Consider the following 12,982-nt stretch of genomic DNA (forward strand, 5'->3'; position numbering starts at 1 on the left):
CTGCCATATCGCGCCATCGGCCCCTCTGACCACCACCAGTAGGCGGTAAGTGAAGTGTCTTGCCCAAGGACACAACAACCGAGACTGTCCGAGCTGGGGCTCAAACCGGCAACCTTCCGGTTACAAGACAAACTGCCAACTCTTTGAGCCACGATCGCCAATAAGTTGGCTTCACTCAGTATCTTCTGTTTCCATTTTCCTTTTTCTTGTTTAGTCATTATTTGTTAGCATCTTTAAGTTGGTTTTGCTTCATTTGCTTGTTTTCTGTGTTGCACACTCTCAATCCAATCCTGGTATATTTGGTCAGCTATTACATTTAAGGTGGAGTACAAGTACAAATTTACAAATGCTCCTGGTTGAGATTCAGCAAATTACAGAGAAGCACTTCATATTTACCCAGAAATTACTGCATAATAGAGAAGATATGGATAGAAGTGTTTCATTCAAAACTGAAAAATCCCATGAAAAATTGATTTTCAAATTCACAGGACATTGGCTTCAACGTGGCGGTTTTGCTGACCAACCTGTCAGAGCACATGCCTCATGACACCCGGCTGCAGACTTTCCTGGAGTTGGCAGAAAGTGTCCTCAATTACTTCCAACCATACCTAGGCCGTATCGAGATTATGGGAAGTGCAAAGCGGATCGAGAGGGTCTACTTTGAGATCAGCGAGTCCAGTCGTACACAGTGGGAAAAACCTCAGGTAAATACAGCGAATACATCAGAAACTATGACATTTGTCCTTTTAGTGTAGTATGTCACTACCAATGCCAAAGTTTGTATTTTTATCCTAGGTAAAGGAATCCAAGCGTCAGTTCATCTTTGATGTGGTGAATGAAGGAGGGGAGAAAGAGAAGATGGAGCTGTTTGTGAATTTCTGTGAGGACACCATATTTGAAATGCAGCTGGCGGCTCAGATGTCTGACGCTGGTGAGCGCTTGTCGATAAAAGAGGAGAGCGAGCGTGAGAAGCCAGATGAGGAGAACCCCGATGTGGGGTTCTTTTCTGTCACCACTGTCTACATGGCACTGCTAGCACTTCGATATAACATCATGCTGCTAATAAAGGTGAGTTACACACTGAGCCTAGCTAACAGCTCACTCTGGGTGTATTTTGGAATATTCTAAAATAGTATTTGAACAGTTTTGAAAGTAATGCTTTCTGTTTTCAAAAGAACAGAGATAAGAAACTTGATTCCAATTTGAAAACTCTTAGATACATATATATATTTAAACCTTGAATTCAGCAAATGGCAGATCCTCTAAAGATGTGTGACACTGGATGGAAAAGATGTCTCCCACACAGTCAGATAAGCTCACCACGAAACATACAATGAGACAGAAACATAATTTTAAGTAGAAATACCATATATTGTCGTACGTTTGTATTGTTAAAATAATTATCTACTGTCAGGGCTCTGTGTGACGAGGATCCAAACGCAGGACTCGGAGACTGAATTGCAGCTGTAAACCTCAGCTTTTCTGCTGGCGACGAAACAAAACATGAACTGAACAATGAACACTGAGAACAGAGGCACAACCTGAGGGTCCGACACGACAGAGAGCAAAGGCAAACACAAGGCTTATATACACAGGGGAGTAATCAGGGAATGGAAAACAGGAGGGAGAGGCAGCTGGGAGAGATTAGGGCTAACGAGACACACTGACAAAAGACTTGGACCTTCACAATAAAACAGGAAATGGCAACACAAAGACGCAGACTCGACTCTGAACTACACCTGCAGGAAAAACGAGGACACCAAAACAAAACCTAAGAACTAAAGCCTTAACCAGAATAAACTGAAACATAGAATTCTAATAATAATCAATAAAGCACAAGAGAATCAGAAAATAATCTATAATGCAAAAATAAACCAAAACATAAGAAACTCAAAATGCTGGGTGAAAATGAGCCAGAACCGTGACATCTACACATTTACTGAATGATCACTTTCAACCCAAATTAGCCAAGCCATAGCTTCAATTACTTTTCTTTTACTTTTTTTTTTTACTAATGCCATATCAATATCATACATTTTCTAATATCATTGTCTTGTTAGAGTTTCATTCACTTCCCCCTCCCTCCTTCTTACATACATACATGCACACACAGCTTCCATCCTTGGACTAGCCACTTCATACAAAATCTGTTAGTAGATTGATTATATCTTCTGATTCATTGTATTGGTTAAACTTGATTATATTCTGATCAATATTAAGCCATTAAGCATGATTAACTATCAGCAAAATCACATGTAAATTTGGTGCTAAGACCGTTCACCGTCTCTCAGATGTAATAAGAGATAAGCCACGGGGACTTCAGTTTCTTTCAGTCTCACCTTTCTTGACAATGTCTACAGTAATACTACTGAACACACAGTTCACCAGTAACTTTGCTTTGGTTTCAGGTACTGTCCATGAAGAGCTTAAAGAAGCAAATGAAGAAGATAAAGAACATGACTGTGAAGGACATGGTAACCACCCTGGTCTCCACCTACTGGTCGGTGTTGTTGGGCCTCCTCCATGTGGCATTCAATGTGGCTCGAGGATTTTGCAGAATCTTCTACAACACTTTCATTGGAGAAAACCTGGTGGAGGGGGCCAAGACCATAAAGGTTATTATAGATTTTTTTTAAAATAACAAAATAAAGAACAGTCTAGATAAAGTAACAGCTGTTTGCTAATAGCTAAAATGCCTCTGCCCCTAGGTGTCAGAGCTGTTGGCCAATATGCCAGACCCTACTCAGGACGAGGTACGCGGTGAGGGGGAGAACAGGGAGAAAAGATCTGATCACAGTTCCACCGGGGAAGACTTGGCTGACCTGACAGTCAATACCAGTGAGACAGAGCTGCTGTCAGACATTTTTGGTCTGGACTTAAGAAGGGAAGGGGGCCAGTACAAAATCACCCCCCATAACCCCAACGCCAGCTTTACTGAACTTCTCAACTCCCCGGTTCCCCTTCCAACTCCATCCACAGCACCCCAACCTGAAGTCAGATGGAGACATCAGGTGATTTCTTTCTTTCTTACTTTCTTTCATGACACAAGTGAGAGGCTCTGCTTTTTCCTCTCCACTTTTTTCTTTTCTCCTTTCTTTGCTTTTTACCCCTCAGCCGTGAGTATTCTTTCTTTTAAAGGTTTTGGTGACATATATCAGAGTCCAGGATTAATTGGACTAAATCTGTATTTCTACCTTTGAATATTCCAATGAAAGGATTTCACTGCTCTATGATATACCAGTGTTTAACAAGTCTGAATACCCAGGCATCGATGTCTCAGCATCCCTGCAGTCGGCTGTCAATCTCCCATATCTTTTATTAAAATAAATAAACTGCTTTGTAAGTGTAGTATTGGCCTTTGCCAACTGATTTCTGGCAGAGATTACAGTGATAACCTATGGTAGACAACCATGTATTACGTTTTCTATGATGCAGAGGGGCAGATCTAATAAACAGCATATTTGGGACCTCAGCCCTCGTATTTGGTGTTTGGGACATGGTGAAACAATATGTTTAAACAATCATCAACAAATACATTTTCATTTTATACATAGATGACTCTAATATCTGCAATTGGAATCTCCCAGATTTACAGTTGGACACTCCAATTTCTGGAAAAATGGTTAAAGTCTGTCGACTTTACATATTTCTGTTCTACTTTCTCCATCCGCTCAGAAACATGTGCTTTTAGCTAGTTTGATAGCCACTGAAATGTTAACTTCCACATGGTGGAAACTTTACTGCTCCCTTTCATGGAGGTTTATCTTGAGCTGTTTAAAATGGATCACAGCTCTCACAGCTGCTGATTTTGAATGGTAAAAGATAAGAATTTCATAATCAGCTAATGTGTCTGTGAGCTTTGATCAAATGATCGAATGTCTTAAGATTTTGATTCAGATGTTGCACAACTTCACTGACTCCTCTGACTAAATTCTGCCTATTTCAACATAGAAATACTGACGTTTTACAACAGTAACAGTACAAGCATGTCATCAGCCACAAAAGTGACCAAATGTGGCTGTGGATATTTGTCTAACTGTTCATTTTTCTGTTTCAGTCAAAGAGCTCTGCCTCAGAGGAGATGGAATCAAAACTAGAGAGTAAATGTGAACCTCAAAAAACATCTGAGTACGTAAAATATTTTTGGAACTGGATGTTTGAATTGCATAAATGCATGTGTGCATTTTCACTTATACATTTAGGACCTGATGGTGGTTTTTTTTTTAGTGAAATAATCACATCAAACAGCATTAAAGAATGCTTTATAGCAGTGGTCCCCAACCTCCTGGCCACGGACCGGTACTGGTCCGTGAATCGTTTGGTACCGGGCCGCGAGAGTTGAGACTCGGGTGTTAAATTTACAGTTTTCAGGGTTTTTATTTATTTATTTATTTTATCATTAACTCAGTTTCCCTGGGGCTTTTCCCGTGTGCTGTGAATAAATTTTCTTGTTTTTTTGGTACCGGTACAGGATTTATCCGCGACGCCTTATAGGCCGATCCGTGAAAATATTGTCGGACATAAACCGGTCCGTGGCGCAAAAAAGATTGGGGACCGCTGCTTTATAGTGTATAACAAGCATTAGTCCATTCATTTTAAACTCCAAAAACCTAAAAAGACAGTAAACGAATAAAACCACAGTGAAACAGTAATGTCATTTTAAAAATATCTGTGTGTTGGCTTATGTTTTCAGAAGTGATGATGTAGAGAAACAAGAGAAACAGTCAAAGAACGAGACGATGAAACCAAAAATGAGGAGGCATCACACCTCAAAGTCTGACGAACCTGATGTTCAGGAGTCAGCTTTCTTAAAGAAGATCATTGCCTACCAGAGGAAACTGCTGGTATGGACAGCTTATTCTTTTTCTTTGTCTTCTTCTTATCATTATTATTATTCTTATTATTATACAACATCTCAATCCATAGCTTTAAAAAACACTTTTTTTGCTCATCTTTTGGTTTCTCCTACAGAACTACTTCGCCAGAAACTTTTACAACATGAGGATGTTGGCTCTGTTTGTTGCCTTTGCAATAAACTTTATCCTTCTGTTCTATAAGGTAACAGTACCAAGGATGTTCTTGTGATTACATTCTGCACATCTTCTTCTACAGAGTGTGGTGCTGCATGCAATGGTTTCAAATTAAACAGTGCAATTATTGAAGGCACATGATACAAGGGATTTTACTGCTTATGGACACTTGAAAAATTTTTTTGTTTCATGGGCCTTTGCAGTGGAAAGTCTTACGCTTGCCTGAGTTAGAGTAGGAGTGAGTGCATGTTTTAAAGAGCACTAATACACTCATTGTACTTCTCATTAATGAGTGTTCTTCTATTTGCGCTGAGTAAAATGAGAAAGTTGTTTGTTGTTGTTTATCCTGCAGTCTCAGTAGGGAAAACAGTGGTTGGAAACCATAGGAAGAACAAAATCATTGTAACCATTTACAATGAACTTACCAATTTATTGCCTCTGCAGTGAATTCTTTAAAGAAGAGACCAGGTCTGCAACCAGTTTCACTCTTCAAAGTGACTTTGCTACATCGACATGGCGGATAAAAAGGCAGTGAGATGGAGTGTGCCAGCTAGCAGTTTGGGATTTAATGGTTCTTGTTATTGAGGTTAGGCTAACTGATGATTCTGAATTGCACACACATGTGAATGTGAGTGCGAATGGTTGTCGCTCTATATGTGGTAGCTCTGTGATAGACTGGTGAACTGTCCAAGGTGTACCCTGCCTCTTTCCCTATGAATTCAATTCAATTCAATTTTATTTATATAGCGCCAAATCACAACAAAAGTCGCCTCAAGGCGCTTCATAGATACAGAGAAAAACCCAACAGTCATATGACCCCCTATGAGCAAGCACGTTGGCAACAGTGGGAAGGAAAAACTCCCTTTTAACAGGAAGAAACCTCCGGCAGAACCAGGCTCAGGGAGGGGCGGGGCCATCTGCTGTGATTGGTTGGGGTGAGAGAACGAAGACAGGATAAAGACATGCTGTGGAAGAGAGACAGAGGTTAATAACAGATATGATTCAATGCAGAGAGGTCTGTTAATACATAGTGAGTGAGAAAGGTGACTGGAAAGGAAAAACTCAATGCATCATGGGAATCCCCCGGCAGCCTACGTCTATTGCAGCATAACTAAGGGAGGATTCAGGGTCACCTGGTCCAGCCCTAACTATAGGCTTTAGCAAAAAGGAAAGTTTGAAGCCTAATCTTGAAAGTAGAGATAGTGTCTGTCTCCTGAATCCAAACTGGAAGCTGGTTCCACAGAAGAGGGGCCTGAAAACTGAAGGCTCTGCCTCCCATTCTACTTTTAAATACTCTAGGAACAACAAGTAGGCCTGCAGAGCGAGAGCGACGTGTAGGCTCCAGCCTTTTCAAGGGAAATCCAAGGGTTAGGAAAAAAAGTTTCATTGCTGTGCTAGATTACGAATAAGGACAAAACTGGTACAAACTTGTGCAAATGCAAATCACAAATCATTTAATATTCTGTTAATAATTAGTATGCCAGTACTACATTGTATGTTGCTTCAGAAGACTCAGACTCAGTCTTTGCTGTGTTTATAGCTTGGTTTAGAATCTTTAGTATAGAGCAGGGGTGGGCAACTCCAGGCCTCGAGGGCCGGTGTCCTGCAGGTTTTAGATGTCACGGTGGGTCAGCACACCTGAATCAAAGTATTAGTTCATTACCAGGCCTCTGGAGAGCTTCAAGACATGCTGAGGAGGTCATTTAGCCATTTAAATCAGCTGTAATGGATCCAAGGACACATCTAAAACCTGCAGGACACTGGCCCTCGAGGTCTGGAGTTGCCCACCCCTGCTATAGAGCCTGAAGTTGGGGTTCAGAACAAATCAGTCATAAAAATTAAAACTAAATTTTGGACTAATAGCTGATACTGATGTTATTTTACTTTGTTTTCTTATTGTTTTATTTGCTTACATAACTAGACTAAAATTTTCCCTTCCAGGTTTCTACATCCTCATCAGTGACTGAGGAGAGGGAAGTTGTGCACACCAGCCATTCAGAGAGCAGCATTCAGTGGGATCCACTAGGTGGGGCAACTGTGGATGCAAAGGAAGAGGTGATGGATCAGACCAGCATGCCCCAGAAGCCTGTCACCGTTCGTTTTGTCCTGGAAGAGAGCAGTGGCTACATGGAGCCCATGTTACGGATCCTTGCTGTCCTGCACACGGTCATCTCCTTCTTCTGCATCATTGGATACTACTGTCTTAAGGTAGGATATTCACTGTGACATACAACAGAAATGAGTGCAAAATGTTAGAATCCGCAATGTAGTATTTGCCATTAACAACCACAGAGTTTGTTATTAAATCTTACGCCAGTCGGTCAAATTTGTGCAATGCCACACAACAAAGCTTTGGAAAGGTCTACGGGTAATCTACATTAAATTTATGGACAAAGATGTAGTCTGGTCATTTCAATAAAGGTCAATCCATTCTACCAAGATCAATGCAAATTATTAAATCACAAATGAGCAGACCTCTTGAGCAAGTTAACATAGTAGTAGTAACATACTTACTAAACTAATAGAGCAAGTACTCAGGCTTTACACCTGTGCATCTTTTTGGAAACAAAATGGCATGAGGCAGCTTTAGATGAATCGGTATGTTTGAAATAAAGGAATCCTGTGTGCCATCAGAGATTTATTCAGAAGGACTGCTTCATTACAATCAAGTCTGTCCTGTAAATCTGAAATACAGTAGGTAAAACAGTCAACCTGTAGGAGAACAGGACACATTATTTACCATCAGTTCACTTTAAATCTGTCTGAAGTTTTAATTATGGTCAAATCTCTGTGTAGAAATGTGAAACTGGACAAACTGACATGTATTTCAATATAAGGACAGTTACTAAGAGTTAAGAGTTTCAATCATTTACAGTTAGTCTTAAGTCTAGAACCCATTGACATCTGCATTTCTCCACTTTTTGTGTGCATTATATAGGTGCCACTGGTGATCTTTAAACGTGAAAAGGAGGTCGCTAGGAAGCTGGAATTTGATGGCCTTTATATAACAGAGCAGCCATCAGAAGATGACATCAAAGGACAGTGGGACAGACTGGTAATCAACACACAGTAAGTAGACCTCTGTCCCTACACGAGAGTGTGCATGTGTATATCAAATTGTTGTTTGTTATACAGACTATTTTCATTCACGAAAACAAGTGACTGCTGCATCTATAAAGAAATAGAAGATATAATTTGTAGACAGCCTATTAACCCTCAACCTTCTGCCATTTTTAACATACATCCAGTGGTGATTGGGGTCAGTGGGCACCCTGAGAATAATTTACTGCAAGAAATAAATATAATAGCATAATAATAATATTAATAATAATATTAGCAACCCATATTTATAGTCAATGAATTAATAGTCATTATTTAATCTCATCTAAAAAGAAGACTTTTATTATGTTTGCAAAGTTGCAATTAAATTGCATATTTTGGAAACAAAAATCAATACTTTTCTTTAATGCAACTTGCAGCTTTTATCCCAAATATACTCCATGTTATTCACAGCTTGTTTACCATAATTTGATTCTGATATCACCTAGTTTTCATTAAATTTAATCAAACGTTATTTGTGTTGTATTTATATATGAACCCAATTAGAGTAATTTTACCCCAGTATAAAATATTGGAAGTAAGCACAAAACCAATGAGGCCAAAGATCTAATCTTGCCAGTGTTTCCTGCATCAATCAGAATCAGTTACAACCCTTGCAGAGACCAACAATGCAATGTGAATCAACTCTCACCATGATTGTGCTGGAAATGACCAAAAACAATTACAGTTAAAAACACACTGTAAGCAGTTATAGCACGCAGTTTTCCTCATGCTTTGCTCAGGGAATGCTGGCATGTAATAGGAAGAGCAAACAGTTGCTACCTTCCTGTCTGTGTTTTCGTACTAAACTAAATCCCTTTTCAAGTAGATTTTCCAGTCAAACATTTGAGAGTCACATTAGTAAGTTTTCCTCAGTGACTGGACTAGGGCTTGGAAGGTTGCAACATCAGCTCTCCTTTTCATGTGTAACATGACCAGAGCTTCAGTCAGTCTCAGGTAGATTTGGCGACATCTGCAATGTTCTGATAACTTCCAGTCTTTAAAGTTTCTCATCCAGATCATGAATGCCATGATGGCCTCTGAGTTGTTATTCTTTAAAATGACGTAGTACAGTATACCTCTCTTTATACCGTGTGATACGTAGTATTCATGGCAGACAGTAACTGAATAAATTATTACGTTTATTACACCTGCATAGTTTGGGTGCTTTTGACTGAGGTCATTTCTATTTTTTTTAAAAAGCACCTTTCAAAGTGGAAACAATGATGTGGCATAATTAAGAACAAATTGATTGATAAAGTCATAGAAAATGAAATGCTTAAAAAAACAAACAAGAAATCACTTATAAGTTATGACAGAAAATTATACCTCTGAGGGCTGCGTCCTACCCAGTTGGTAGGATGGGGGTTAAGCACAGGTGCAGGCTGATTCTGTTAGAGGTTCAACCGATTTTCAACTGAATTATAGTTTTGAATTATCTTTCTTGTTGATCAGTTAGCATATAATTTTTGTTGGGGGAATAACCTGCACCCAACCTGGGTAAGGGACCAGACAAAGAGTGATTCAAAAACCCATGTGCAAACCACAGTTTGTCTATAACAAACACCATGTTCAAACACAAGTGTGTCCATATGTGCACGTGGCACCAGGATTCCTAGAACACAGGTTGATGATTGATTATGTAATCGTATCATCGGATCTGTGGACTCATGTTCTGGATACTCAGGTGAAGAGAGGTGTTGAGCTGTCAACTGATCATCACTTGGTAGTAAGTTCGATCAGGTGTCAGGCGAAGATGCTGAACATATCTGGGGCGCTTAAATGTAAAGTGAGGCTGCACTGGGGACACCTAGTCTGCAAGTACTTCAACTGCCACTTCCAGCAGACCTTTTACAGCATTTGGGGGGAGACTGGGGACATGGAGTCCGAATGGACCATGTTCAGGACCTCAATTGCTGAAGTCGCTCCACTAAACTGCAGCGGCAAGGGTGTTAGTGCCTGTGGTTGGTGCAATGTCATGGTGTTAACCCCTGAACCAGATAGTGGACACCGGAGGTGAAAGAAAGCATCAGGCTGAAGAAGAAGTCCCCTCGGGTTTGGTTAGCCTGTGGGACTTCTGAGGCAGCCAATAGGGACCAACAGCGAATGCGGCTCAGGCATTTGCAGAAGCAAAAACTTGGCGTGGGAGGAGTTCGGAGAGGCCATGCCGCAAATGACTTTCAGACTGCCTCGAAGAGATCCAGGCAAACCATCAGGCGACTCAGGAGGGGAAAGCGGTGCTCTACCTGCACTGTAGTGGGATTAAGGAGGTCCTGGAAGTATTCCTTCCACCGCCCAACAATATCCTCAGTCGAAGTCAGCAGCGCTGCACCTAATAGTGCAGGTGCAGCGCTGCTGACTTCCAAAGAAGCAGAGTCTGGGGACAAAGGGGACGACTCGTCCATCACCGGGGGTGAGGTCACAGAGGAAGTCAAGTGTTAAGTGTGCTCCAACTATAGGGGGATCACACTCCTCAGCCTCCCTGGTAAAGTCTATGCCGGGGTGAGGATAGAAGAGTCCATCCATTAGTCGATCCTTGGATACAGGAGGAACAATGTGATTTTCATCCTGGTGGCAGAATACTGGAAAAGCTCTTAACCTCTAAAGGATACTTGAGGGTGGATGGGAGTTTGCCTAACCAGTCTACATGTTTTTTGTGGACTTGGAGAAGGCCTTCAACCATCACCATCAGACTCATTCCCAGTGAGTGTTGGACTCCACCAGGGCTGCCCTTTGTCACTGATTCTATCCATAATTTTTATGGACAGAACTTCTAGGCATACCCAAGTGGTGGAAGGGTTCCACTTCCTCAGAATATTGTCTCTGCTTTTTGCAGATGATGTGGTTCAGTTGGCTTCATCAGGTGGTGGCTAGCAGCTCACAATGGAGCAGTTCACAACCAAATATGACGCGTCAGGAATTAGAATCAGCACCTCCAAGTCTGAGGCCATGGTGCTCAGCCGGAAAAGGCAGGAGTGCCCACTCTGGTTCTGGGACGAGTTTCTGCCCCATGTTAAGGAGTAACTCGGTGTCTTGTTCACGAGTGAGGGGAGAGGGGAGCAGGAGATCGACAGACTGCGGCTCCAGTGATGCGGATGCTGTACCGGTCTGTTGTGGTGAAGAAAGAACTGAGCGTAAATGCGAAAGAGAGAGTAACTGTTAGGTTTATATTGTGGATTGTCATTTATGCTTAGAAATATATAACAATATATTCTTAGAAGTATAAAATTGTTTGTAGATTGATAGAGGTTTGATCCTTAGTAGTCTGTAACGACTCTGTGTGCCTTTCAGAGTGTTCTGGCATACACACACATCTTAAGGTCATGAGAGAGGTCACACCTTCTCTTAGTGATTTATGGTATAGGAGGACACCTACTCTGTGTCTGGTTAAGTATAAGAGCCCTTTGTTTAGGTGGACCGCAGCGCTCCTAGCACCAGCTTGGGGAGTCTTCACAGGAACACACACACACACACACACACACACACACACACACACACACACACACACACACACTATGCACAGACTGGTACTCTTTGTTCACATGTATGCCTATGTAAGATGTCATATGTTAATGAACCTATGCATATTGATGTAACCACAATAAAAGGAGCGCTACAGGGAACCTGGCTGAGAGGCCGACGGAGGTCAAGTGGGCAGAACAACACTCGACTTCAGTCGGGCCTCCCTCGTGCACGAGTAACACAAAGAACTTTGGTGACTTGCGTCTTGATTTTGCTGTTGTAGTAGAATTGTCTCGTTCCAGCAGTGGGTCTGTGCCAGACAGACCCATCAGTAACTTTGTCCTTTGACTTTCAGATCTTTCCCCAATAACTACTGGGATAAATTTGTGAAGAGAAAGGTAAGTTTTGTTTTGTTTTGTTTTACTGGATAAAAATATTTTAAAAATGTTTTCCTAAATTCCAAATTGAACTTGTACAACTGGCAAGTCTTTGAGGACACTGGTTGTACTGGGTAGCTCATTTTCTTAAACTACAGTCCTGCCACATTGGTGTGATCTTTCCCTGTGTAGTTTAAGGTTTTCTAGATAGAATACTGTTTTGGGAAATGAAAACGTGGAAAGCATCTGTTTAAGAAGTCCTGCTCTTTCTCAGGTGATGGATAAATATGGGGAGTTTTATGGCCATGACCGAATCAGTGAGCTGCTGGGACTGGACAAAGCTGCTCTGGACTTCAGTGATGCTCACAAAAAGAGAAAACCCAGGAAAGACAGTTCGCTTGCTGCAGTGTGAGTAGTCTGTGTGTAGTGTGCAAGTAATAGAGTTTATGTGTGAGAGAGAGAGATGTTATGGGGAAGAAAAGTCTGACTACAGGAACAATGTCAGTGTGGGGGCACTGCCGTCTTATTAGGATAGTTCCAATCTGATGACAGGATAGCTCAGCGGATTTGTCCCTGAAACTGCAGAAGAGGCACAAGCTCATTTGTTTTAAATTTTTTTTACACATCATGACAATGTTAAATAGTTCATTTAAACTGTTTATAGCACTGTGATGATTGTGATCTGTCTACTTAATGTCAGTTCTTTTACTAGCCGAATGAGCAAAATTGAATTTTGCATACCTTCAGGGTTAGTTGTTGATAAGAGATGCTAATGCGATCACCGCTAGCTTATTAAGCTTAATAGTAGGTGCGGCTAATGTTTATAATAATATCTTTCTATGTAACGAGTAGTGACATTATTACTTGGCTACCCAAATAATGAAATTATTTGTTCATGAGTGTGTTGTTGGAGACGTGTTGTTCGCAAACGAGACTCCTGCTTAGCCCTGCTGAGAATCCATGCAGGCAGGGGCGGGACATTGTTTTGATGGGCACAACATGCGGCCAATCACA

At 41.2% G+C, this 12,982-nt stretch overlaps 1 protein-coding gene across 1 annotated transcript in view; it reads left to right on the forward strand.

Annotated features, from left to right (window-relative positions):
- The window catches only part of LOC146663001 (ryanodine receptor 2-like), a 313,610-nt gene that overhangs the window by 267,735 nt on the left and 32,893 nt on the right, over positions 1-12,982 (forward strand). Inside the window, exons 97-107 of the mRNA XM_085415589.1 lie at positions 489-704; positions 796-1,068; positions 2,409-2,615; positions 2,709-3,011; positions 4,058-4,128; positions 4,694-4,844; positions 4,972-5,058; positions 6,972-7,238; positions 7,969-8,099; positions 11,947-11,989; positions 12,243-12,376. Coding sequence (XP_085271715.1) covers positions 489-704; positions 796-1,068; positions 2,409-2,615; positions 2,709-3,011; positions 4,058-4,128; positions 4,694-4,844; positions 4,972-5,058; positions 6,972-7,238; positions 7,969-8,099; positions 11,947-11,989; positions 12,243-12,376 — 1,883 coding nt within the window. The remainder of the gene's footprint in view (positions 1-488; positions 705-795; positions 1,069-2,408; positions 2,616-2,708; positions 3,012-4,057; positions 4,129-4,693; positions 4,845-4,971; positions 5,059-6,971; positions 7,239-7,968; positions 8,100-11,946; positions 11,990-12,242; positions 12,377-12,982) is intronic.

This window comes from Rhamphochromis longiceps, linkage group LG8, assembly GCF_057381845.1.
Source record: "Rhamphochromis longiceps isolate RC_006_pf linkage group LG8, R_longiceps_female_GT1.1, whole genome shotgun sequence".
Taxonomy (NCBI): Eukaryota; Metazoa; Chordata; class Actinopteri; order Cichliformes; family Cichlidae; genus Rhamphochromis; species Rhamphochromis longiceps.